The sequence below is a fragment of the Heterodontus francisci genome, chromosome 37, assembly GCF_036365525.1.
Source record: "Heterodontus francisci isolate sHetFra1 chromosome 37, sHetFra1.hap1, whole genome shotgun sequence".
Taxonomy (NCBI): domain Eukaryota; kingdom Metazoa; phylum Chordata; class Chondrichthyes; order Heterodontiformes; family Heterodontidae; genus Heterodontus; species Heterodontus francisci.
The window spans coordinates 28385557-28411295 of NC_090407.1; the positions used below are offsets into that span (position 1 = coordinate 28385557).

At 46.7% G+C, this 25739-nt stretch overlaps 1 protein-coding gene across 1 annotated transcript in view; it reads right to left on the reverse strand.

The window, feature by feature from the left end:
- Positions 1 to 25739, reverse strand: part of vps13d (vacuolar protein sorting 13 homolog D) — a 292361-nt gene that overhangs the window by 20831 nt on the left and 245791 nt on the right. Inside the window, 1 exon segment of the mRNA XM_068017446.1 lies at positions 22986 to 23181. Within this exon segment, the coding sequence (XP_067873547.1) occupies positions 22986 to 23181 (196 nt within the window).

Here is a 25739-nt window from a genome sequence, read left to right on the forward strand (position 1 = left end):
ATAAATTCCACCCACAATAAGAGCTCAGTGTCGCGATAAAAGCCTTTGCAGCCAAACAATGTACTGGAGTAATAATTGGCGACTTGTGGTTTTCTGCAAAAGGCTTTTTCCTCCCTTCTTTGTCAGTTTGTGCTGTTTATACAGATCTAACCCTCCCTGCCAAACCTGACACCTTCACACAGCCGCCTGCAAACAATAACACGCCCACGGATCCATGACAAGGTTTTTTTTAAAAAAACAGGACACTGGCTGAACTCTGGCTGAACCTAGGAGGCTGATCCATTACAGCTCTCTTGCTGATAATGGCTGGGTTCAAGGCAGTGTCAGATCACCTGGTTGCACGCACGCTTGCTCAAGAGGGTTCAGTATGTTCAACTGTCTCTCCACGCCTGTTTACACAGCGGTTACTGTACAGCATTGCCCTTCACTTAAGTGGCTTTAAGCTTTCTGTTGCCAACTGAAATAGCTCTCGTTACATTGCTAATCTAAGTATCACTGTGGTGGAAAAGGACACACTCTAATCCACAATCTTAATAGAAACTGGGCTCAGGACAAAAGAATGAACTATTTTAACCAGGTAAAATCCCTATTGCAATAGTTAACTAGTACAATTATAAGTACATACATGCTATTAGATGATAAATGCCTAGACAAGCATAAGGCTTCGACATTTTTATTGTGTTTCAAGAACACAGGACTCACCTATAACTGCCTGTTAAGCATATCACCAGTCACAAAGGAAGGAAAATCTAGAAAACTATTTTCAGTTCAAAGTACCCCCATATTTTGTATTTGGATAGCTTTTATTTTATGTTATTTGCAAACTAACAGAAACTAATATTCTGTTGCTATCTTTCACAAAAGGACTTTCATTGACATAGTACGGAGAGGCCTGTGTTCATTCACTGGACCACACTGGAGGCTGATCTGAATAACACGACTCTGGGAAATCCTTGACTAGCAAAGAGTGTAACAGGTGTTAGCCAGTAGCCATTATATTCCAGGGTCAAATGGTTCTGGATTGATTCTCTAGACAGTTCAAAGTGCTCTCTTCCATTAAAGTTAATGAGGCCACTCCACTCTCATAAGCAACAAACACTACAGGACAGAATTAACATGAAAAATCAAAGGAATTTAGTGCAGGATTAATGTTAGTTGCCTGTGATCTGAAATAAAATAAGGCCAATGCAAAAGCAGCTAAAATGTTTGCACTGCCATAGACCTCCGACAAATATCAAGGGAGATAAATGGCTGGAGTCACTGTGGCACAAATGCAAACGCAAGTTGGAACTCTGCACAGTAGAAAATTATGTTCAAAGTCGGTTGCTTCTTTACATTTGATGAACCGACCTAGAAACCCACAAAAACATGAAAGAAGAGTTGTGATGGTACAATTGGCCCAAGTGCTACTCAGGCAGGTGAAAAAAGAAAAACAACCAGGATTCTTATCGAGTGCAAAGTGCACATGTAGATGTAGGGCAAGAAAAAGAACACGTTGAGTTCTGACTCCCTCCATGGTCAAACAGCTCACATGTAAAGAGAACAGTCACTTGGTTGAGATATCCTTGGAACTGGACACAGCACCTACAGCAATATGGCAGAGAAAAATGGCCGGGGGGGGGGGGGGGGGGGTGGGCGGGGGGCAGAAAGAGACTTCAGTTGCTGCATCCACCCCCTCAGTTGCATGAATGGAATAGTCTGGGTTTTACATTTCTTAGTACTTGCATCAATACCATTTTGTGACCATTCAACAGGAAATGCGTGTTTCTGTGGGCGAGACTAGTCAGGCCAGTTTTTCTTCCCTCCCGGATTTCAATCTCATATACTCTTAAATACTCTAAGTAATATTTTGCAAAACGCATCCTGTAGCGGGCATTTGACAATGGAATTGTAGTTCAGGCCCTCCAACCAGATTTCCAGTGCTCCATCACCAGAAATAATATTACATTAACAATATTAGAATTTATTTAATGTAAAATAGAACATTTTCTAGTCATACACTCTCACTGGTCACACCAGCTAATAGCTATACACACTGTAGAAATTGTTTTAGCTACAAATATGTCAAATGATTTGGCTACAGGAAACAATCTCAGAGCACAATAGGAGAAATAATACCTTTCAGTTACAATCACAATTTTCCCTTGCGTGAGATGTATTCTCAGCTTGATTCATTGGTAGCACTCTCGCCTCTTAGATGGTTGTGGGTTGAAGCCACCAGACTCCTGAAGCAGCTGTTTTATTCAGAACTTGGTCATGGCAGGAGACTCCCAGGAGCACAGTGGAAATGCTTTAGAGATGTCCTCAAACCATCCCTGAAGAGATCAAACATTCAGGTTGACTCGTGGGAGCCCTGGCTCATGACTGTCCTTTTTTTTAGATTAGAGATACAGCACTGAAACAGGCCCTTCGGCCCACCGAGTCTGTGCCGAACATCAACCACCCATTTATACTAATCCTATATTCCTACCAATCATCCCCACCTGTCCCTATATTGCCCTACCACCTACCTATACTAGTGACAATTTTTATAACGGCCAATTTACCTGTCAACCTGCAAGTCTTTTGGCTTGTGGGAGGAAACCGGAGCACCCGGAGAAAACCCACACAGACACAGGGAGAACTTGCAAACTCCACACAGGCAGTACCCGGAATCGAACCCGGGTCCCTGGAGCTGTGAGGCTGCAGTGCTAACCACTGCACCACTGTGCCGCCCTAGATGGAAAAAGCTCATCCGGGAAGGCATCGTACACCTCGAGGGACTTTGTCGGAAACACACGGAGATGAAGTTGAGGCGTTGGAGGAAGCACACAAACCTCCAAACTACTCATCTACCTGACCCTTCAAGCACCACCTGCCCCTCAGCATTGGACTAATCAGCCATCACAGAACCCATTGAACTGGAGTGGAAACAAATCATCCTCGACCCCGAGGGACTGCCTAAGATTTATATTACTATTTGAAGTATACACTAATATATAGACTGTGGCACCACAGGTCAGCTACTTGCACAGTGCTGCAGGCTTTGATAATCAATGCACTTTCATGGCAATTGCAATCCTCAGATAACTGAGAAAAATCCATTATTTGGAAATTACTCTTAACCAGCGGCCTAAAGGAACAGTTGGTTGGTTTACTATACTGTAATACCATGGAGAAGGCAATGATTTTCACACTGAGTGTTTCCAATTTTGGTTGGTATCTGGGAAAGAAGCGACAAGGTTTCTGGGTCAGCCTCATTTTCTTTGGCACCTTCTAATGGCTGGTTAAAGACTATATCACACTGAAATGAGGAAAGCTTTATTTAGAATATCTAATACGTGGTTTTAACTTTGTATTATTCGGTTTTTGGATGGGTTGAAGTGAGGGACCAGCTATTAGAGTATTAGAAAAGTCAGGTTAAGGTGATGAAGGCATGGACTAGGCTTTTTGTGGTGGAGGGGTGAGGTAGGGACATAAATAACTGATGCTTTACAGGTTGAAGAGAACAGTCTTAGTAACATAGCAGATGAGGGGGAGAAAACTTAGCTCGGATGATGGAGCATGTAGCTGGTGGTGGGAGCAAAGAACATTGGGTTCAGTTTTTCTGACACTATGCTGCAGGAAATTTTGCCCCATCTAAGTCTTAACTTGGATTGCCAATTGGAGAATCTAACAACAGCCTTTGGATTTATGTTTGAAACAGAAGGGTAGAGTTGGGTGTATCAGCCATACACGTGAAAGCTAACCCCATGCTTTCACGTGATGTGACCGAGGAGCAGCGTGTGAACAGTGAAGAGGTGGGTACTAAGGAAGGCCTCTATAAACGCCAACGATGACCATACTAATAGAGGAAAAGAACCCATTGGAGGCTAAGTATTGTCTGTACTGTGCCAGGTTATGAGCGGAACCAGGCAAGAACTGTGCCATTTAGGTAGAATGCAGAAGAGAGTATGGCATTAGAATGGTGTTGAATGCAGTGCAGAAATGCAGATTCAGAAGGGACAGTGATCCATTGTCACGGCTGCACAAGATGTCACTTATGACTTTTAGCAGTGCACTTCCAGTGCTGTGGGTGGGGCAGAAACCAGATTAAGGAATTTGGGAGAGGTGGGAGTGTAATTGCATGGCAACATGTCACAGGACTTTGGAAATAAAGACCAGGTAGGAGATAAGTTGGAGAGAATGAGTTACCTGCTACGGTCTACAGGCTTTTAAAACTCAAGCTCAATTACACCTCTTACTTCTTGATTTTGATACTCCTTTCTCCTGTTCTTTTCAACTTTGGTGGTCTGCTGCACAATGGATGACATGTGATGCAGAAGTGGCAGCATAACTTTAGCAGTAGTCTATTGACTTTTGTTAATGCCTAGCCCAAATTTTCTTTGCAGTACTTAGGCTGGTATCAGTTTGTTGGTTATGATAATTTTTTGAGGAATCTCTTCTGTTCTACAAAACTCTTAATTTTAAAAAATTAAAGCTAATGACAGAGACAAATCCTTGTTGAGTGGTGGTGGTGGCATGTTGGGGGAAGAGAAATTTCACACTAACAAAACACACTGCACATGTGGGCTAGGATATGACTAAAATGACGAGCTGAATTTGGAGGTTTTATTACGCTGTTGCTGAATAATGCAAATATATGGCCAGATGAGAAATGCCCTGTAGTAGCAGCATTTTAAATTTAGTTACACAGGAACATAAGGTACAGCAAGAGCCATTAAGTCCCTGGATTGTGGCTGATCTGCACTTCAATTCAATTTTCCCACCTTAACCCCATATCCCTAGATACGCTTAATTAACAAAAATCTTAGTCTTCATATCTCCAATTGTCCTAACATCCACAGCTTTCTGGGATAGACAGTTACAAATTTCTACTACACTGTGTGTGAAAAAATGTTCCCTGATTTTGTTCTTGAATGGCCAAGCTAATTTTGAGATTATGTCCCCTTGTTCACAACCCCATCAGGGGAAATAGCTATTCCATATCTACCCTAACAAATGCTTTTAACTTTCTAAACACCTTGATCAGATTACACTGCAATCTCCTGAGAAAATGTCGATGCAAATATTTTCTTTATTCTACTAAATCTCCACACAGTGCCTACTATGATGTCAGCAGTGCCATGCTGACTCAGGCCCTACTGCGATGCACCCTACAGTGAGCAATCATTGTGTAGTATACATGAAGTATGACAGTTTGGTTGAGGCTTTCAGAGACTGACAGGTATCTGTAGAACTGGTCACCTAGCAATGTTTTCAGAAGTGGGAAGGAAGGATGAAAAAAGCCATTGTAGGTTTAAAACAAAACTGCTGCCAGCAAATATCGAAAAGAAACAATGAAGCCCACTTGTACACAGTATATTAAAGCTGTATTCGGTTAACACAATAGAATATTGTCTCTCTATGATTATGGCTAGACTCCAGGGATACAAAAACAGGCCAATTGGCAGAATTTTCATCTGACATGCCTTTGCTCAGGGTTTTGTTTTATTTTCAAAAGCACACTTTGTTCCTATGCCCACAAAGTGGTTGCTGTATGCTCTGTTTCTGAAAGCGAAGACTGGGATTCACTCCAGAAAGGCCTGAGCTTGGGTACTGCATGGTAAAGGACACATAAAGTGGTGGGCTGTTAACTGAGCTAATCTATATTGCAGCTACTATGTGTGGGATGCTAAACGCTCCTTTTGCGGGCAAACGTTGACTATAATTATTTGTACTGAATAGCTAACTGGGGGACGAAAACCACTCTACTGAAAAACACATTGTGCAGCCACTGGCCATTTGGAATTTTACACATTCAGAACATGCAAACTATTTCCTACCACCTGAAAATATGAGGCTCTACAATTCTATTACTGAATGGCATTTTTCAATTAAAAATATCAAGACTGTGAAAATGCTGAAAATCTGAAACAAAAATTCTGGAAAGATATCTTGGGTCCATTGGCATCCGAAGGAGAAAAGACAGTTTTTCACCTTGGGCGTAAAGATTCTTCATCAGGCACCATTGGGGATCTACTTTGTGCTCTTTTGGATGCTGATTGATCAGCTGTAGATTTCCAGCATTTTGTGCATCTCAGAGTCATATATGGCACAGAAGGAGGCCATTCGGACCATTGAGTCCATGCCAGCTATCCACGGAACAATCCAGTCAGTCCCACTCCCCCACTCGATCCCCGTAGTCCTGCAAGTTTATTTCCTTCCATTGCCCAGCCAACTTCCTTTTGAAATCATTGATCGTCTCCACTTCCACCATCCTTGTGGATAGCGAGTTCCAGGTCACTCGCACTCGTTGCGTAAAAAAAGTTCTTCCTCACATTTCCCCTGCATCAAACATCATGTCCCTTCTGCTGTCTGCAACAGGCAACCAGACCATGCTTGCAAAACTCAAAACACAATGCCCAACATTAGATGTGATTCCGCGATTGGACAACATTTGCTAAATAATCCATAGTGTGCTAAGAATTACACTGACAAATAATTTAAGATTGCCAGTAGGGCTCGCAGTCTGGTGCATTTGCACGCACTGGAAGCTAGATATATTAATACACAGGGCCCTGTTCTTTGCAGGCAGAAAGAATACATACAAACATTGCGCCTGTTTCAACTGAACAAAATAAGTGACAGCCATTCGGTGGTTCATGCCTCAGGGCAACGCCTGTTCTACAGCTGCCTGGTTTAAATTTTAAACAAAGCTTGGCAGTTTACTGTCAGTTACCGTAAACTGGTGCATTCGCATGGCAATGCCTCTACCAATCAGAGTTCACTTGCCAACCAATCAGCACTCTCTTCTCATGCAGTATAAGTTGTTGTTTTCCCTTACATTGGCTATTCTTGTGTATTGTCCTGATGAGTGCAAGGCAAAAAGCTTTGACAACATGTCTCAATTTTCAGCAATACTCAAATTCTGTACTACTAAACAACTATTTATCTACGTTTGTCATAATCTTGCACACCACCATCAAATCTCCCCTCAATCTCCTTTGCTCCAGGGAGAACAACCCCAGCTTTTCCAACCTAACTTTGTAACTTAAATATCCCATCCCTGGAACAATTCGGGTAAACCTCCTCTGCACCCTCTCAAGGACCCTCACATCCTTCCTAAAGTGTGGTGACCAAAACTGGACACAATCCTCGATTTGGGACCTAACCAGAGCTTAACTCTTAACAAAGCATAGGCTAAGGATTAAATCTGGTGTGCTACTTTCCAGATAAAGTCACTGACACTTCAGTGAGTGAGACTGCTTAAAAATAGTCCTTCACCAGAAAAGTTCAAATTCTATCCGACATGAGAATTCTGTTTTTATTTTGTTATCCTTTTCATTTTGCTGTGGATTACTGCACTAACACACTGGGCTCGAGATGAGGAACCAAGGAGCTTTTCTCTCCATATCCTCTACAAAAGTCTGATTTGGTAGGGTACTGACCCACAGAAATTGGCAGCCCTCCAACATGGCTTAGCATGATATCACAGAGTTTTTATCTAGGGAACCACAACAGTTTTATCCTGTTATGACCAGGTGAGGAAGGGGTCTAGGGCTCCCCTTTCAGCCTTTTCCTGATTTGGCCGTAACAGGGTTTAACTTTTAAAAGTGTTTTTAGCTTCCCCTCAGTGAGCCCTTGCTCACTGCTCTCTAATTGTAATTGCAAAGAAATCAACCAGACAGGTTTTCTCAGATTTAAACAAGAAAGGTGTAAGTTTATTAACCTTAAAATTCAAATTCAGTTAAAACCACTAAAAAATACGCAATAAACACACACGCAAATAAAGACAGAGGAGGAGAAAGAATTAAAGGGGAAAGGTTTGAAGTAATAGATGAAGTTCAGTTACTGGTTTTGGGTTGGATGTAAAGTCTTTGATTGAAGTTAAGTCTTGCAGTTCTCGTTGGGGCCCAGTGCACACTTTCAAGTTTGTTTCGCTGGCCTTCTGTCTTGAGGCTGGAGTTACTTCCGTGGGTCCCTGGAACTTTGCGTGGGAGAGAGAGAGAGAGAGAGAGAGGGAGTGCTCTCTTCTTGAAGTTTAAAAAAACATAGAAACATAGAAAATAGGAGGAGTAGGCCATTCGGCCCCAAGGGCCTGCTCCGCCATTCAAAAAAGATCATGGCTGATCGCCTAATTCAGTACCCTGTTCCTGCTTTCTCCCCATATCCCTTTATCATTAAGAAATACATCTATCTCCTTCTTGAATATATTTAATGACGGCCTCCACTGCCTTTTGCGGTAGAGAATTCCAAAGGTTTACCACTCTGAGTGAAGAGATTTCTCATCTTGGTTCTATATGGCATAACCCGTATTCTGAGACTGCGACCTCTGGTTCGGGACTCCCCAGCCATCGGGAATATCCTCCCTGCATCTAGCCTGTCTAATCCTGTTAGAATTTTATAGGTTTCAATGAGATCCCCTCACATTCTTCTAAACTCTAGTGAATATAGGCCTAGTCGACCCAATCGCTCCTCACACGTCAATCCTGCCACCCCAGGAATAAGCCTAGCAAATCGTCTTTACACTCCCTCCAAGGCAAGAACATCCTTCTTCAGATAAGGAGACCAAAACTGCACACAATACTCCAGATGTGGTCTCACCAAGACCCTGCATAACTGGAGTAAGACATCCTTGCTCCTGTACTCAAATCCTCTTGCACTGAAGGCCAACATACCATTCGCCTTCCTAATTGCTTGCTGCACCCGAATGCTTGCTTTCAGTGGCTGGTGTACAAGAACACCCAGGTCTCGTTGCACCTCTCCCTTTCCCAATCTATCACCATTCAGATAATAATCTGCCTTTCTGTTTTTACAACCAAAGTGGATAACCTCACATTTATCCATGTTATACTGCATCTGCCATGCATTTGCCCACTCACTCAACTTGTCCTAATTACATTGGAGCCTCTTTGCATCCTCCTCACAGCTCACTTTCCCCCCTAGCTTTGTGTCGTCTGCAAACTTGGAAATGTTACATTTAGTTCCCTCACCCAAGTCATTAATATATATTGTGAATAGCTGGGGCCCAAGCACTGATCCCTGTGGTACCCCACAAGTCACTGCCTGACACCCGGAAAAAGACCCATTTATTCCTACTCTCTGTTTCCTGTCTGTCAACCAATTCTCAATCCATACCCCCAATCCCATGTGCTTTAATTTTGCACACTAACCATGTGGGACCTTATCAAAAGCCTTCTGAAAATCCAAATAAACCACATCCATTGGTTTTTCCCTTATCTATTCTACTAGTTACATCCTCAAAAAACTCCAGCAGATTTGTTAAGCGTGACTTCCCTTTTGTAAACCCAAACTAACTTTGCCCAATCCCATTTATGCGTTCTAGGTGTTCTGCTATCACATCCTTTATAAAAGACTCTAGCATTTCCCCCACTACTGATGTAAGGCTAACTGGTCTGTAGTTCCCTGTTTTTTTCTCTCCCTCCTTTTTTTAAATAGTGGTTCAATTGCAGTCTCTTCCAAAAACTGTTCTGCCAGCACAATTCAATTAACTCCAGGTTGGCCAGCAGGTTAGTCATGTGACCAGCTCCTTGTTTGAGACAGCCTCGCCTGAGAGGTTTGTGGATTCCTCAGAGCTTACCAGTGGGGGGAGTAGAATGCTGGCTCTTACACATCCTATGATTCTCAATGTCTCTTGATGATCACTATTGACAAAACCCGTCTGGCGAATTGAATCAGGGAGTATTCCCATTGTCTCTCCATGCAACTGTCTTTTAGAATACAAATGTGCAGCTATGTTTTCAGCCACTGTTCCGTGATTTTTTTTTAGAACAAGTTATGTTCAATGTCCAGTAAGTGTTCAAATAATAGTGTTTCATATAACGAAAGTAATATGTTTCCTTTGGCAGGTGTGGTTTCCGTTACACCTCCACATCCGGCTGAATGAAATGCGACATTAGGGGGAGCATTTCATTACAAAATAGAAAGTGTGTACACAGGAAAACGCACATGCATTTCTCTCATTCTCATTCATTCAGAAATCTTAAAAATCGTTACCATCTGTCTTTCCTTTGTAGCAGTGCTGCTTTACACTGCCCCTTTTCCCTTAGCGGGTCTGAGATAGTTATGTGTTGTCCAACGGGTTTAAAGTTTCTTCCCCATCAGCCTGCAATACATTCATGTGAATTTTGGGGAGGTTTGCAGTTAGCACATTTCCATGATTGTCTAGGGTGCTTTTGATCCTGTTGAGGTCTGCAGGGGGAGGGTTAGATTTAATTAGACCTGGTTTGGAGTTCTGATCATGGGAGTTGGCAGTGGGTGGATCCACTCTCATCTCTCTTTTAGTGCTCTGATGAGTTATGCAAGTGTTTTCACTTTAGGGGCTGGTTGTTTCCCTTTTCTCCAGACTGTGGGGGTGGATTCTTTGCTAATCTTCCCTTTGTCCTCTGGAACACTCCTGCTTGCAGCTTTTTGTCCAGATTCTGCTGCACTCCCCTGCGGCACTTCTACTAGGTGAGGCATCACCCTCACCATTTCTCTGTCCTCTTCAGGACTATCTTTGTCCCTGAAGGTTTCTGCAAATGCTGTTAGCAACTCTGGTGGGGTGCTTCTGGTGTCTGTACTTACATAGGAGGATGTAGGGTCTAATTTTTCAAACACTTTGGGGTCGGCTGACGGGGCAGTAGGTGTTTCCATTTGGGAATCCTCTCAGATCTCCTTTAACCTGTCCTCTTTGTTCCTTTTTCCCCCTTTCCTCTCTATCTTTTTGCCAACCCTGTGCCTGTCTATCCCCTCTGCTTCAATTTCAGTCTGGGCAGCCTGTGCTAACTTTCTCAATACCGGGTTGGCTCACTGAGCCTCAGCTAGGGAAGATCCATTGAATCGATTTCCTGGGTCCTCTAACTTTCCAAAGTAAGTTTCAGACAGAGACCTGATGGTCATCTGCCTGCAGTGCCAATTCAGTCTCCTGTGGGGGAGCTGGTTTGTTCATGGCCCGATTCACTACACATTCAGGGGAACTGCAGGGGACTGTCGCCTGCCACTGCCCTGTCTCTCTGACCTACTGCAGTCTCTCTTTCACTACTCATATGCCCCGAGGATAGCATTTTTTGTCAGTTCATAATTTGATGAACTCTCATCTGGCAGCAGGGAATAAACCTCATGAGCTTTTCCTGTTAGCTTACTTTGCACCAGAAGAGTCCAACACTCAGCTGGTCACTTTAACTGCCTTGCAAGTTTCTCAAAAGATAAAAAAAAAATGCTTCCACGTCTTCCACATTGAATTTTGGAATCAATTGGGAAAACTTTACAAATTCCGTACACAGTCCCGCAATTGTATCTCCCATGCTTTCACTCAGGTTACTCTGTTGTCCCCTAGTTAACTCAAGCCACCTCAGCTCTCTTCCTCCCGTTCCTTCTGAAAATGTATTTCTCTCTCTCTCTTCTAATTCAAGTTTCCTCTGTTCCAATGTATCTTTGCTAGCAATACCCTGTCACAGTCTATTTCTAACCCCGTCTCTGCTTCTTTAGATTCAAGGGAAAAATGGTTGGCCACTGGTCTTAGGAGTTCTGATTTCCTAGCCTTGTCACGGAAAGTGATCCCACACTGCTCAGCCATATTTCAGAACTCTTCCATAGACAGTGTCTTTAACTTATCCAAGTTACTTCACCCTGGCTTGAGGAGTTACTGGCTTCAGTCGTAGACATGTTAGTATTCTAGCACACACAACCACAAGAAAACCTGTATTGAAATCTTTTCTCTTTTTGATTGGATCAATTTGACTTCCCACTTCCAATTTCTCGTTTGTCTGTGGGTCCAATCCAGGACGCTAACCCCCAAATTTCTATTATGACCAGTTGAGGAAGGGGTCCAGGGCTCCCCTCTCAGCCTTTTCCTGGTTTGGCCATAACAGGGTTTAATTTTAAAACACAGTGTTTTTAGCTTCCATCTCAGTAAGTCCTTGCTCACTGCTCACTAATTGTAATTGCTAAGAAATCAACCAGACAGGTTTTCTCCGATTTAAACAAGAAATGTGTAAGTTTATTACCCTTAAAACTCTAATTCAGTTGAAACTACTAAAAAATACACAACGTGACCACTCTAGCATGCATACACGATAAACACACATGCAAATAGAGACAGAGGAGGAAAAAGAATTAATGTAGTAATAAATGGAGTTCAGTTACTGGTTTTGCGTTGGATGTAAAGTCTTTGATTGAAGTTAAGACTTGCAGTTCTCGTTGGGGCCCAGTGCACACTTTCAAACTTGTTTCACTGGTCTTCTGTCTTGAGGCTTAAGTTACTTCCGTGGGTCCCTGGAACTTTGCGTGAGAGAGAGAGAAAGGGTGTGATCTCTTGAAGTTCAATTGCAGTCTCTTCCAAAAACTGTTCTGTGAGCACAATTCAATTAACTCCAGGTTGGCCAGCAGGTTAGTAATATGACCAGCTCCTTGTTTGAGACAGCCTTGCCTGCGAGGTTTGTGGATTCCTCAGAGCTTATCAGCCACTCTCAGTGGGGGTGGGGGATGGAATGCTGGCTCGTACACATTCAATGACTCTCAATGTCTCTTGCTAAAATCCATCTAGCTAAGTGAATCAGGGAGTACTCCCATTGTCTCTCTATGCAACTGTTTTTTAGAATGCAAATGTGCAGCCTTGTTTTCAGCCACTGTTCTGTGGTCTTTTTAAAACAAGTTATGTTCAATGTCCAGTAAGCGTTCAAATAATAGTGTTCCATATGATGAAATTAATATGTTTCCTTTGGCAGGTGTGGTTTCTGTCACAATCCTGATCTCCAGTAACATTTATATTACAGTAATCAGCACATCCCCTGAGCCTGAACTTCAGGTGCCTTGGGCAACTTGGTCAAACTTGTTTTTTGCAGGAGACACAACACCCCTCCTTACATGATTTGTGTATTTCTTGCCAGATTAGCCAAAAAGTAGGAGCAATGAAGCTTTTTGGCCAAGAACACATTTTGGGCAGAACAATAAACCCATCCCCCTAGAAAAACAGGATTCTCCACACTGAACTTACTAGGGCTTACTTGTCAAGACGTATGTAAACCATTTATAGTGGGTCAGCAAGTCCTGGCAATTTTACATTCCATTTGCTGCGACAGAAACCAAAGCTCCACCAAGATTATCAATCTTGCAATTGTATTTCTAGCTGCTTAGATGCATACAGCATAGCACGGTTCGGTTACTCTGGGCTTATAATCAGCCACTTACTGAGTCAAACTTTCCATGTAGATAGTTCAGGCACAGGAAGGAATAGGGCCACTCACGTGGAAGCAAATTACAACATCACAAAGTTAGAGCTAGATCAGCTAAACAGCAGTGGTGCAGGACAGATGATTATGTTGAGGGTAAACCATCAATGTGGATTACTTCGGGTTAATAGAGGAGGATCATTTCATTACTGGCACTGTTTGAGATGGATACATCATGTGTGTGCCCATGGGCAGGAAGGCCCAAGTTACATTGCCAAATTCGTCAATCACTAGCTGGGGATAATGGAATTCTATGCATTCACTCATGAGAAATCCAGTGAAGTTTTAATGTCAACAGATAGTTGACTGATTTCTCTGTGCTGTGGCAACTTTGGAAAAGCTCAAATGAAGCTTCAAAAGTTCCTGGTTGAAATACTGGATTGAGAACTGACTAAAGCACTTGTCTTGGCTTTAGCTTTAACTCAGAGCTAAGTTCCCCATTCCAAGAAAAAATACATAACATAAACATAATGTTAATTATTGCTATTAGTATAGTCATACTATGACATTCACAGCCTTGGCATTTAATCTATTAAACGGGCCTTCCTGGTGAGCAGAATTTCCACATGCTGCACCATGGATTGCACTGTGTTCGAGGGTCAGCTGTGCCTAGTGAAGATCCCTCAAATTTGCTTTTTGCCCCAAAACAATTAATCACTTCAAAAGAAAAACAAGCCCTGACTTCTGTCTGGATATGGTGCTGGCAAACTTTGTGCAGGAATTGATACAGCTAGCAATATCCTTGGTGGATGTTGTAATGCCACAAGTCCTGTCTTTATGTGATGTCCAGAGGGAAGGAATTTTAGGCGAAATTGTTATCAGGTCATAAAGAGGCAGATTAGCATAAATGCGTTCTTTTCCAAATTCCTGTCCCTGAGATAAAGGCGGCTATACATGGCCAATGCAACAGGGATTTCAGGACTCCTCTGTATTAACTTGAGATAGCATACATGCAGCGAGTTTAACTACAAAAATAAAAAAACTCCACTGATAGGAGAAAGACACAAGAGAAGGGAGAAAATGCCTGCTTTTACACTGCATAACATTTATGAAGCTGCTGTAGGCTTCTGGAAGCATGCGTCTTGTGCAACTGGCTGCAAACCATATGTAAAATTGCCAAGACTTGTGTGAACCATTTATAGTACATCAGTAAGTCCTGGCAATTTTACATTCCGTTTGCAGCAACAGAAATCAAAGATAATAAAAACAAAAAATGCTGGAAATACTCAGCAGGTCTGGCAGCATCTGTGGAGAGAGAAGCACAGTTAATGTTTCAGGTCAGTGACCCTTCATCAGAATGGTAGAAACCAAAGCGCCAAGATGATAAATACTGCAGTGGTATTTCTAGCTGCTTAGATGCATGCACCATAGCATGGTTCAGCTACTTTGGGCTTATATTGAGATGAAAACAGTGGTAACCTATCTTCAGTTAGAAGTTTGCAACCTCATAGGAATGGGGTAGGCTAATCAGTCGCTTGAGCCTCTTCTGCCATCCAATTTGATTACAGCTGATCCGTATCTCAACTCCATCTGCCCGCCTTTGTTCTGTATGCCTTAATACCCATACCAAACAGAAATTCATTGCAGTTCCTTTAATATTTGGAGCGAAAATTAAATCTTTATTAGAACTGATAATCATGAACAGAATTGAAGAATAATGTCTAGTTGCCTTCCGACTCATCTTGGTAATCCTTTGGGACCAGTTTGGGATTGTTAGTATTGCCATAAGAGTCTCTTTTTAAAAAAAAGTGAAGGGTCAAAGCTCATGGTGCAGGATACCATGGTTGAGAAGAGTAAAACTGGGCTGATCAAGCAATAGTGAATATTGGAAGTGCCAACCTTGGGTTTCAAGTAATGGCACATGGTAGTATGAACGGGAAGACAAAATGCTGCCTTTATATTGGTGTTGGAAATGTTTGTGCTGCTGTTTCCAGAGCTTCATGTCTCAGGCAGTTAGTAGCAACCTTAATGTAAACCTACCATGTTCACTAAGGCCAGGATCCAGGAAAAACTGGTTACAAAATAAGAACAGTTTATCAGTCAGGTTTACAGTGGGAGTGCCACTGCTTGCACCAGTATCATGGAACTGGTGAGCAAAAATCTCCCACCTCAATGCTAATATATAAGCAACCTGAGAGAGGTACTAAGTTGTACAGTTGAGGATCCTGGGAAATAACGAGTTACAGAAGATGACAGTATGAACATTCAAGCTGGTGAGAGAAGGACTATGTAAATGGCATATCTGCAACTGAGGGGACACACAAAGAGAAAGATTCAAGCAGAAATTGATCACAGTAGCATTATAGATCAAGATAGAAAGGCAAGATTTGAGTTCACTGTCAGTTATACATCTACGTCAAAATACTGTTTAGAAAATACACTGGCAAGTAAAGTTGTTTCATAGCTGTCTGACAAAACAATGGTACAGATCCAGTCCAATGACCTTTACAATGCAGAGGTGTTGCTCAGCCTGTATTCAATTATTCATGTATAGCAAAGTGGTCAGATGACTCAAGAAGAACCAATTTAAGTCCAAATTGCAATACTGAGAGAAGCTGGAATGGATACTTGGACTCAGCACACATGCAATAAGGAGGTCTGAAAAATCTGGTTTTGCTCGTAAAACACACACTAAAGTCATCAGTCATTCTGGTTACAATTGAAACTTCCTGTTTAAACCCTTGTGTGCATTACTAGCTTTGAAGCATCCTGTTAAACAATGCACTAAAGGCCACTTCACATTCTACTGATTTTCTGGAACTCAGTCACACTTCACCAAATTCACTGTTTGCTATTAAAGGAGTGTTGGCAGACCTGCTCCAGCAGAAAGCTTTACTTAGTAAACACTTTCGGACATTGAAAGCAAACCTGGATCACAGAAATCAGCACAAAATGCACAATAAAAGGTGAGCCTCGAGGTCTGGGAGAGGCGATTTTACAAAAAGCATCAGGCAACAAAAGCAGCTTTAAAGAAAGAAATTCACTGCTTTACACACAGCTATAAACTGTTCTTTCCTCTTTTGTTGGGGAGGGAATGTTTTAGAATTTACAGCTGTCATAAATCCAAACACACTATCCAAATGGTGCCAATTAACACTGTTGTTCATTCAACTTAAATCCCTTAGGTCTATTTTCGGGTGAGGAAGTATATGACCGTGAACAGTTCAAAGAGATCATAGCACAGCTAAACGTCTATGTTATCACAGTCGCAAAGTAAACCTGGTCTTGTAAGCAATGTGTAGGTTATGAAAAAAAGTCACTGCTACAAGAAAAAGCCTAACAAGAGTACTAACAGATCAAACAGCTTGGGGAATGACTGAAGATTAAACTAGCATCAATACAGATAGACTCAAAATCAGTTTTCTGATTTGCAGATTGTTTTCAATCAATCTGTTATGCATTACACAATGCAATGGATAGTAAACATGAGAGACTGGTTGATCCATACATCCTTTATCCAACAGTCTACCTATCCCATGTGTTCAGATTTAGTCAATAAGAATATACATATATATGCACATACTAAATTTAACAATAACTCTATGGTTTGCAGCATGTCTGATTCCGATTAAAATGAAGACTTTCATGTAGTTGTGGACCAGCTGTCACCCAGCAGTGACATCATTTCCATTTTCCTTTTGACTTTTCAAGATGCAATCATGCAACTCTCCGGCTTTTGTTGCTGCTGACCCTTGAGAACTCTCTGTAGTGTAAACGGGGGAAATGCAGCATGGCCTTGTCTCATGATGAATGTGGATCCACAACATAAACATCCTGCAGCTACGGATGAATGGACTGCCCATATTTGGAATGATTCATATGTTAATACATGGGAAATTTTATCTGCAAAGAGGGTGATTTCTTTTACTGGCACTTGAGGAAGAAAACAAATCCAGCACCATGGTTGGTTGGTGCCTCAGAATGCTTTTGTGTTATGAGCTCCCGGGATTAGGTTTTGATCCCAACGAGTAGTTCCACATGGTTTATAATCAGGTTTTGGTTTTCATTTACAGTTTTCTGTTTTGGTTTAATCAGTTGCCTTGTTTGGGGCTCTAAAAGATAAAACCTTTGCCTCTAATGGCAGCCCTGATTACACCAAAAATGCTACAGTACCCAACACTATTAAATATTTCTCGGCTTACAGTTTACCTACAGCCCCAAAAGCAACTCCTTGCATGTGCTGTGATGTGGGAGCACTGATTAACTGATTACCCAAAATGCCTTCTGGCTGAGTGGGCAACACCGCCATTTATCAAACAGGTCAGCTGTTGGAGATGTTCATGTAGCCTTTAAAGATCCTATAGCATTATTAAAAGTGCAAAGGGTTTTCTCAATATACAGGCCAACAACTGCCCCCTTAACCCCCTCAACCAACACCACCAAAAAAAAGATGCATTGGCCATTTATCTTATTGTGGGATGCTGCAAGCACAGAATGGTCAGCATACTTCCCTACACAACAATCACTGCACTTCAAAAGCAATTCACTGTGAAGTGGTTGAGAAGCTGCAATGTGATAGGGTTCTACTTAATAACGAATATTACATGCAACTGTGGTTGGTTAAAGTAGACTTCAATAACATTTGAATTGTGCTCAGGTTTGAAGACATCTCAAACTGGGCTGACTTTCAGGTATTCTCCGGCCTGCAGAAAAAAGGCCTGAGAGAGAAAGAGAGCGAGCAAGGGGGCTGAAGGGGGAGGGAGCAAGGGGGCTGAAGGGGGAGGGAGAAGGGCAAAGGGGGGAGAGAAGGGCGAGGGGAGGGGGGGAAGGGCGAGGGGAGGGGGGGAAGGGCGAGGGGAGGGGGGGAAGGGCGAGGGGAGGAGAGAAGGGCAAAGGGGGGAGAGAAGGGCGAGGGGAGGGGGGGAAGGGCGAGGGGAGGGGGGGAAGGGCGAGGGGAGGGGGGGAAGGGCGAGGGGAGGGGGGGAAGGGCGAGGGGAGGGGGGGAAGGGCGAGGGGAGGGGGGGAAGGGCGAGGGGAGGGGGGGAAGGGCGAGGGGGGGGAAGAAGGGCGAGGGGGGGGGAGAAGGGCGAGGGGGGGGGAGAAGGGCGAGGGGGGGGGAGAAGGGCGAGGGGGGGGAGAAGGGCGAGGGGGGGGGGAGAAGGGCGAGGGGAGGGGGGGAAGGGCGAGGGGGGGGGAGAGAAGGGCGGGGGGGGGGGGAGAAGGGCGAGGGGGGGGGAGAAGGGCGAGGGGGGGGGGGAGAAGGGCGAGGGGGGGGGGGAGAAGGGCGAGGGGGGGAGAAGGGCGAGGGGGGGGGAGGAGGGCGAGGGGGGGGGAGAAGGGCGAGGGGGGGGAGAAGGGCGAGGGGGGGGAGAAGGGCGAGGGGGGGGAGAAGGGCGAGGGGGGGGAGAAGGGCGAGGGGGGGGAGAAGGGCGAGGGGGGGGAGAAGGGCGAGGGGGGGGAGAAGGGCGAGGGGGGGGAGAAGGGCGAGGGGAGGGAGAAGGGCGAGGGGAGGGAGAAGGGCGAGGGGGGGGGAGAAGGGCGAGGGGGGGGGAGAAGGGCGAGGGGGGGGGAGAAGGGCGAGGGGGGGGGGAGAAGGGCGAGGGGGGGGGAGAGAAGGGCGAGGGGGGGGGGGGAGAGAAGGGCGAGGGGGGGGGAGAGAAGGGCGAGGGGGGGGAGAAGGGCGAGGGGGGGAGAAGGGCGAGGGGGGGAGAAGGGCGAGGGGGGGAGAAGGGCGAGGGGGGGGGAGAAGGGCGAGGGGGGGGGAGAAGGGCGAGGGGGGGGGAGAAGGGCGAGGGGGGGGGGAGAAGGGCGAGGGGGGGGGAGAAGGGCGAGGGGGGGGGAGAAGGGCGAGGGGGGGGGAGAAGGGCGAGGGGGGGGGAGAAGGGCGAGGGGGGGGAGAAGGGCGAGGGGGGGGAGAAGGGCGAGGGGGGGGGAGAAGGGCGAGGGGGGGGGAGAAGGGCGAGGGGGGGGGAGAAGGGCGAGGGGGGGGGAGAAGGGCGAGGGGGGGGGAGAAGGGCGAGGGGGGGGGAGAAGGGCGAGGGGGGGGGAGAAGGGCGAGGGGGGGGGAGAAGGGCGAGGGGGGGGGGAGAGAAGGGCGAGGGGGGGGGAGAAGGGCGAGGGGGGGGGAGAAGGGCGAGGGGGGGGAGAAGGGCGAGGGGGGGAGAAGGGCGAGGGGGGGAGAAGGGCGAGGGGGGGAGAAGGGCGAGGGGGGGGGGAGAAGGGCGAGGGGGGGGGAGAAGGGCGAGGGGGGGGGAGAAGGGCGAGGGGGGGGGAGAAGGGCGAGGGGGGGGGAGAAGGGCGAGGGGGGGGGGAGAAGGGCGAGGGGGGGGGAGAAGGGCGAGGGGGGGGGAGAAGGGCGAGGGGAGGGAGAAGGGCGAGGGGAGGGAGAAGGGCGAGGGGGGGGGAGAAGGGCGAGGGGGGGGAGAAGGGCGAGGGGGGGGAGAAGGGCGAGGGGGGGGAGAAGGGCAAGGGGGGGGGAGAAGGGCGAGAGGGGGGGGAGAAGGGCGAGGGGGGGGAGAAGGGCGAGGGGGGGGAGAAGGGCGAGGGGGGGGAGAAGGGCGAGGGGGGGCTGGAGCGAGGGGGGGCTGGAGCGAGGGGGGGGCTGGAGCGAGGGGGGGGGCTGGAGCGAGGGGGGGGGAGAAGGGCGAGGGGAGGGAGAAGGGCGAGGGGGGGGGGAGAAGGGCGAGGGGGGGGAGAAGGGCGAGGGGGGGGAGAAGGGCGAGGGGGGGGAGAAGGGCGAGGGGGGGGAGAAGGGCGAGGGGGGGGAGAAGGGCAAGGGGGGGGGAGAAGGGCGAGGGGGGGGAGAAGGGCGAGGGGGGGGAGAAGGGCGAGGGGGGGGAGAAGGGCGAGGGGGGGCTGGAGCGAGGGGGGGGCTGGAGCGAGGGGGGGGGCTGGAGCGAGGGGGGGGGCTGGAGCGAGGGGGGGGGCTGGAGCGAGGGGGGGGGGCTGGAGCGAGGGGGGGGGGCTGGAGCGAGGGGGGGGGCTGGAGCGAGGGGGGGGGCTGGAGCGAGGGGGGGGGCTGGAGCGAGGGGGGGGGCTGGAGCGAGGGGGGGGGCTGGAGCGAGGGGGGGGGCTGGAGCGAGGGGGGGGGGCTGGAGCGAGGGGGGGGGCTGGAGCGAGGGGGGGGACTGGAGCGAGGGGGGGGGCTGGAGCGAGGGGGGGGGCTGGAGCGAGGGGGGGGGCTGGAGCGAGGGGGGGGGCTGGAGCGAGGGGGGGGGCTGGAGCGAGGGGGGGGGCTGGAGCGAGGGGGGGGGCTGGAGCGAGGGGGGGGGCTGGAGCGAGGGGGGGGGCTGGAGCGAGGGGGGGGGGCTGGAGCGAGGGGGGGGGGCTGGAGCGAGTGGGAGGGGCTGGAGCGAGGGGGGGGGGCTGGAGCGAGGGGGGGGGCTGGAGCGAGGGGGGGGGCTGGAGCGAGGGGGGGGGGCTGGAGCGAGGGGGTTCAAAAAAAGGGGACAGAGGCAGGGGAGGGGGAGGACAGAGGGAGAGGAAGGAATTAACACAGAGAAGGGGGAAAACAGAGAGGGGGCCATAGGGGAGGGGGGGGAGAGGGAGAGAGAGAGAGAGAGAGGGAGGGAGGGAGAGAGGGAGAGAGAGCGAGAGAGAGAGGGAGGGGGAGGGAGGGAGGGAGGGAGAGGGAGGGAGAGGGAGGGAGGGAGGGAGAGTGAGGGAGGGAGGGAGGGAGGGAGAGAGAGAGAGAGAGAGAGGGAGAGGGAGGGAGGGAGGGAGAGAGAGAGAGAGAGAGAGAGAGAGAGAGAGAGAGAGGGAGAGAGAGAGAGAGAGGGAGAGGGAGGGGGAGAGGGAGGGAGAGAGAGAGGGGGAGGGAGGGGGAGGGAGGGGGAGGGAGGGAGGGAGGGGGAGGGAGGGAGGGGGAGGGAGAGAGAGAGAGAGGGAGAGGGAGAGATCCAGATCACTCCTGACAGATGGACATCTGTCCGGAATACTCTGCATCACAACAAGAAGTGTGTTTGCATACACTGACTACTTGTACAAGCAAAAAAATGCCGGGTATCTCACTAAATCCAACATAGTGAAAAGAAAGCAAGTCATTAAATTAACCTTCTCATTTAAAGCTCCTTCACAAAAATGCACATTTGATGTTGTTTTGATTAATAGGAAGATACATTTTTAATGCATTTATCTTTCTGAAATTGTCTCACCAGCACCCTATGTATGACAAAAATTGTAATATGGTCCCCATGCGAAAAGGTTAGACAACCCTAGTTTACAGTACATGCAGCTAGGATTGTGTTACATGCAGGATAACTCAAATTGCAATGCGTTACCATCCTACACATAACAGAAACTATCAGATGAAAATTATTGAGAAAGTTCAGCTGAGGTAACACGAGAAGGCAAGTGATCTGGTACGACATAATGTCACGTGACAAATCTCTCAAATATCTACGCTTACCACAAAAGTGCAACCTGCTCAGGGTATTACAATTTCACATAATAATTCCCACTGATGGCAAAAATACTGGGTTCTCTGTGACAACAAATCACTTGGCTACTGTGGAGAATAAAGCTTTATCAAGGTCATCTGAACCCTGGGACATACTGAAACACTGCAACACCCTTTTAATTACATCATTTGTTTACAAAGTGTTTATTTTATTTAGATTTGTTCAGCTCTTGTTTTGCTGGCTGCACATATCGTGCAATTTTGTGTTTTACCTCACTCTGAGTAGCACACCTTGTACATACAGGATTGTTAATCCCTGTTCGTACAGTATTATGTCCCTTACATATACTGTCACTATCCTGCACACACACTATTGGTACATTCTCTAAATACAGTAGTACGCCCCCATTCCTATAGTATCACATTCTGTTCATGCATTAGAACATACATGTAGCATTTGCATGCCTTGTACATATAGTATTAGTACCCTGTAGACATGCTATTAGCACACATTTTACTTATATTAAATATTAGTGTACATTGCAAATATCTCCTAAAAGCCATCCTGGACATTGAAGCTTGGTATGTGCCAGCTCACTTCAAAGGCAGCATGAAGTTGTCACATCTAAGTTCTAGTATAGAAACAAAGCACTGTTTAAAAAAGTTTAACATCTATCCAGTTTTGAAATGGACAGTCCTATATAAAGGCTGTCCAGAAATTTCTAAAAGGTAAACTGGATGCCTGACGACTATTGCTTAAAATAATGCCCATTATCTATCTTCCAGTTACTTTTCTGTCTCATGATGCGGAGCATTAATTATTACTGTTAATGCATTCAACAATTTTTCATCAGCAGCAATGCAAACATTACAATTAAAGCCATAATTCCATCTGTTGCCCTTTTGGGTTGCAGGGACAATACAGAACATCTCAATGTCTCCAATCTATTTGCCTCTTAACATAGATGCAGGACTTTTTAACTTAAACTTCTGAAAATTATATTTTGTGTCAAAATCTAGAAAAAAAAGAGGGTTTGTTAAAGATGCACAGTGGCGCAGTGGTTAGCACCGCAGCCTCACAGCTCCAGCGACCCGGGTTCAGTTCTGGGTACTGCCTGTGCGGTGTTTGCAAGTTCTCCGTGACCGCGTGGGTTTCCGTTGGGTGCTCCGGTTTCCTCCCACCGCCAAAGACTTGCAGGCGATAGGTAATTTGGCCATTGTAAACATTTGGCCTAGTGTAGGTAGGTGGTAGGAGAATTGTGGGGATGTGGTCGGGAATATGGGATTAACATAGAGTTAGTATAAATGGGTGGTTGTTGGTCGGCACAGACTCGGTGGGCCGAAGGGCCTGTTTCAGTGCTGAATCTCTAAATAAAAAGACTGGGAAATCCCCATTCTTAATGTTTTTTTCCTGGTGTAATTGTATGCATTATAAACTGAATTTCCTCCATTACCTGTGGTTGCTTATTGTTGTGGTTTCCCGCACAGCCTGAGCTGTCTCTGAAGCAAAGTCAAGAGCACCTGCCACTGGTTTGGTTACCGTGCCAACTAGTCCCTTTCCAAGGCCTGAGAAAAAACCACTGACACCACCGTCTGTTTTCACTCCTTCTACTGTTGAAGTGATGACACTGGTGAATCCACCAAGAATACCTGTGGGAAGTGGAGAAGCAAGAATTTTTTTTTTTAAGAAAGTCCCATCAATTCACCAATGTCCCAGACACTGAATGATTTTCAGAAAGCATATCTGAAAATGAGGAACAAGGCAAACTAGTTTTCCTACCTATCTCTGTGCAAAGTTCACATAAAAAGCAGTTGATCCTTCATAGTGATGTCAATGTAGAACTCTGATTTTGTCACTGTATCTACCCAAAATTAATGGTGCACTGCGTATAAAAATAACAAGTTGCACTCATATATCACCTTTAATGTAGTAAGACGTCCCAAGGCACTGCACAGGAGTGTTATCAAACGGAATTTGGCACTAAGCCACATAAGGAGGTATTAGGGCAGATGATGAAAAGCTTGATCAAAGCTGTAGGTTTTAAGGAGGAGAGAGAAGGGAGAAGGAGGAGAGAGAAGAAGGGAGAGGGAGGGAATTCTAGAGCCTAAAGCATTGGCAGCTGAAGGTCACCAATGGTGGAGCGATTAAAATTGGGGATGCTCAAGAGGCCAGAATTGGAAGAGCACGGAGATCTTGGAGGGATGTAGGGCGGGAGGAAATTACAGAGATAGGGAAGGGCAAGGCCATAGAGAGATCTAAAAACAAGGATGAGAATTTTAAAATTGAGGTGCTGCTCAACTGGGAGCCAATGTAAGTCAGTGAGCACCTGAGTAATGGATGAATGGGACTTGGTGCGAGTTAGGACACAGGTAGCAGAATTTTTTATGACCTCATTTTACAGAGGGTAGAATGTGGGAGGCAGGCCAGGATTGTGATGGAATAGTCAAGCCTAGAGCTAACAGTGTCATGTAAGAAGGTTTCAGCAGCAGATGAGCTGAATCAAGTGCAGAGTTGGCAATGTTATGGAGTTAGAAAGAGGCAGTCTTAGCGATGTTGCGGATATGTGGTCGGAAGCTTATCTCGGGGTCAAGTATGACACCAAGGTTACAAACAGTTTGGTTCAGCCTCAGGCAGTTGCCAAGGAGAGGGATGGAGTCAGTTGCTAGAGAATAAAGTTTGTGGCGGGGAACCAAAGACAATGGCTTTAGTCGTATTAATATTCAGTTGGAGGAAATTTCTGCTCATCCTGTAATGGAAGTTGGACGAGCTGTGCGACAACTTGGAGACAGTGGAGGGAAAGAGAGAAGCGCTCGTGAGGTAGTGCTGGCTGTCGTCAGTGTACATGTGGAAACTGAAGTGGTGTTTTTAGCTATCGCCGAGGGGCAGCATGGGATGAGAAATAGGAGACAAATAGGTTGGGGTAATTTAGGGAATCAATGCACTGGATCCCAAGGTCTCTCTGCAATAGCACAATACATTGATGGAGGGGATTTCCTTCCAGCGATGATGTTGATTAAGCCTCTAAGTCTGCTACAGCCTTCACATGCAGTGACGTTTCACAACAAGGGCAGCCAATGGAGACATGGCATTTTATACATATTTTGAAGTAATTAGCTGGCACTAATGGAATTGGGGGGGGATCAGGGTAGAAAAAAATGGCAGTAATCATGCAAGGTAGTCTTTAAAATGGTTAAAAAACACCAACTGGCTAATATTTTCTCACAGAAGAGGGACTTAAAAACTATTAAGTAGCATAAATAAAACAGCAATTTCTGTACGGGAGACGATGGGCTGAATTTTTTGCAACGGGGGTCTTGTTGCCGAGCTGGAAAGGCGAGGGGAACCCCGCTTCGGCTGTTTGGGTGACCCCCACTGCATTTTACGGCACTCAGACAGTTAACTGCCTGGCGCGGGGTCACCATCTTTTTAAGGGCAGGGATCTCGCCTCCAAGAGCTGCCGATAAATCAGGAGGGCTGGCAGCTCAGCAGTGTCAACCACGCCACTCGGACCAGGAGGAGCGCTGGAGTCTCGGAGAGCAGATAAGTGGGGGCGAGCTTGCCGGGGCCAGTCAGGCAGGCCCCAGAAAGGTGGGGGGTGGGGGTGTTGTTCGGGATGGAGAGTGGGGGGGGGGTGGGGTGGTAGTGGTATTGTCACAGGGCAGCCTGCGATGCCAGGAACCCGCCATGGACCACAGACTGCCTAAGCAGAAGGCTCCACCCCTCCCCAATAGCCCACATGGAGGCTGCCTGGTGTTTCTGGGTGGCCTCCACACGTGGCAGATGCACCCCGCCGCTGGTTAAATGCCAGTGGCGGCGAGATGGCCATCCTTGGCCTTCCCTGCCCCTGACAAAACTGCCACTCCACCCCCTGCCTTCCCTCGCTATTTTATGGGCTCCCACACCATCCTACCTGTCCCTAGAGGGCTGATAAAATTCAGCCCTATGTATGTATGCTATATGAGTCAGCACAAGCTCCACCTCAGATATGGGAAATGATTTGGCTGGATGGACAAAGATTAAAACACCCAGGGTGAAATTTTCTTAATCAGACAGTGTTCTAAGTGAGTTTCCACTGTGCGATGAATATTCCTAAATGTGCGTGGAGGGTGAACAAACAAGAAAAAATGAACTTTCTGCTTACAAAGAACTTCTGTCTCTGAGGACAGGACATCTGAAATGCATTACTCTGAAATTCAATCATGGAGCA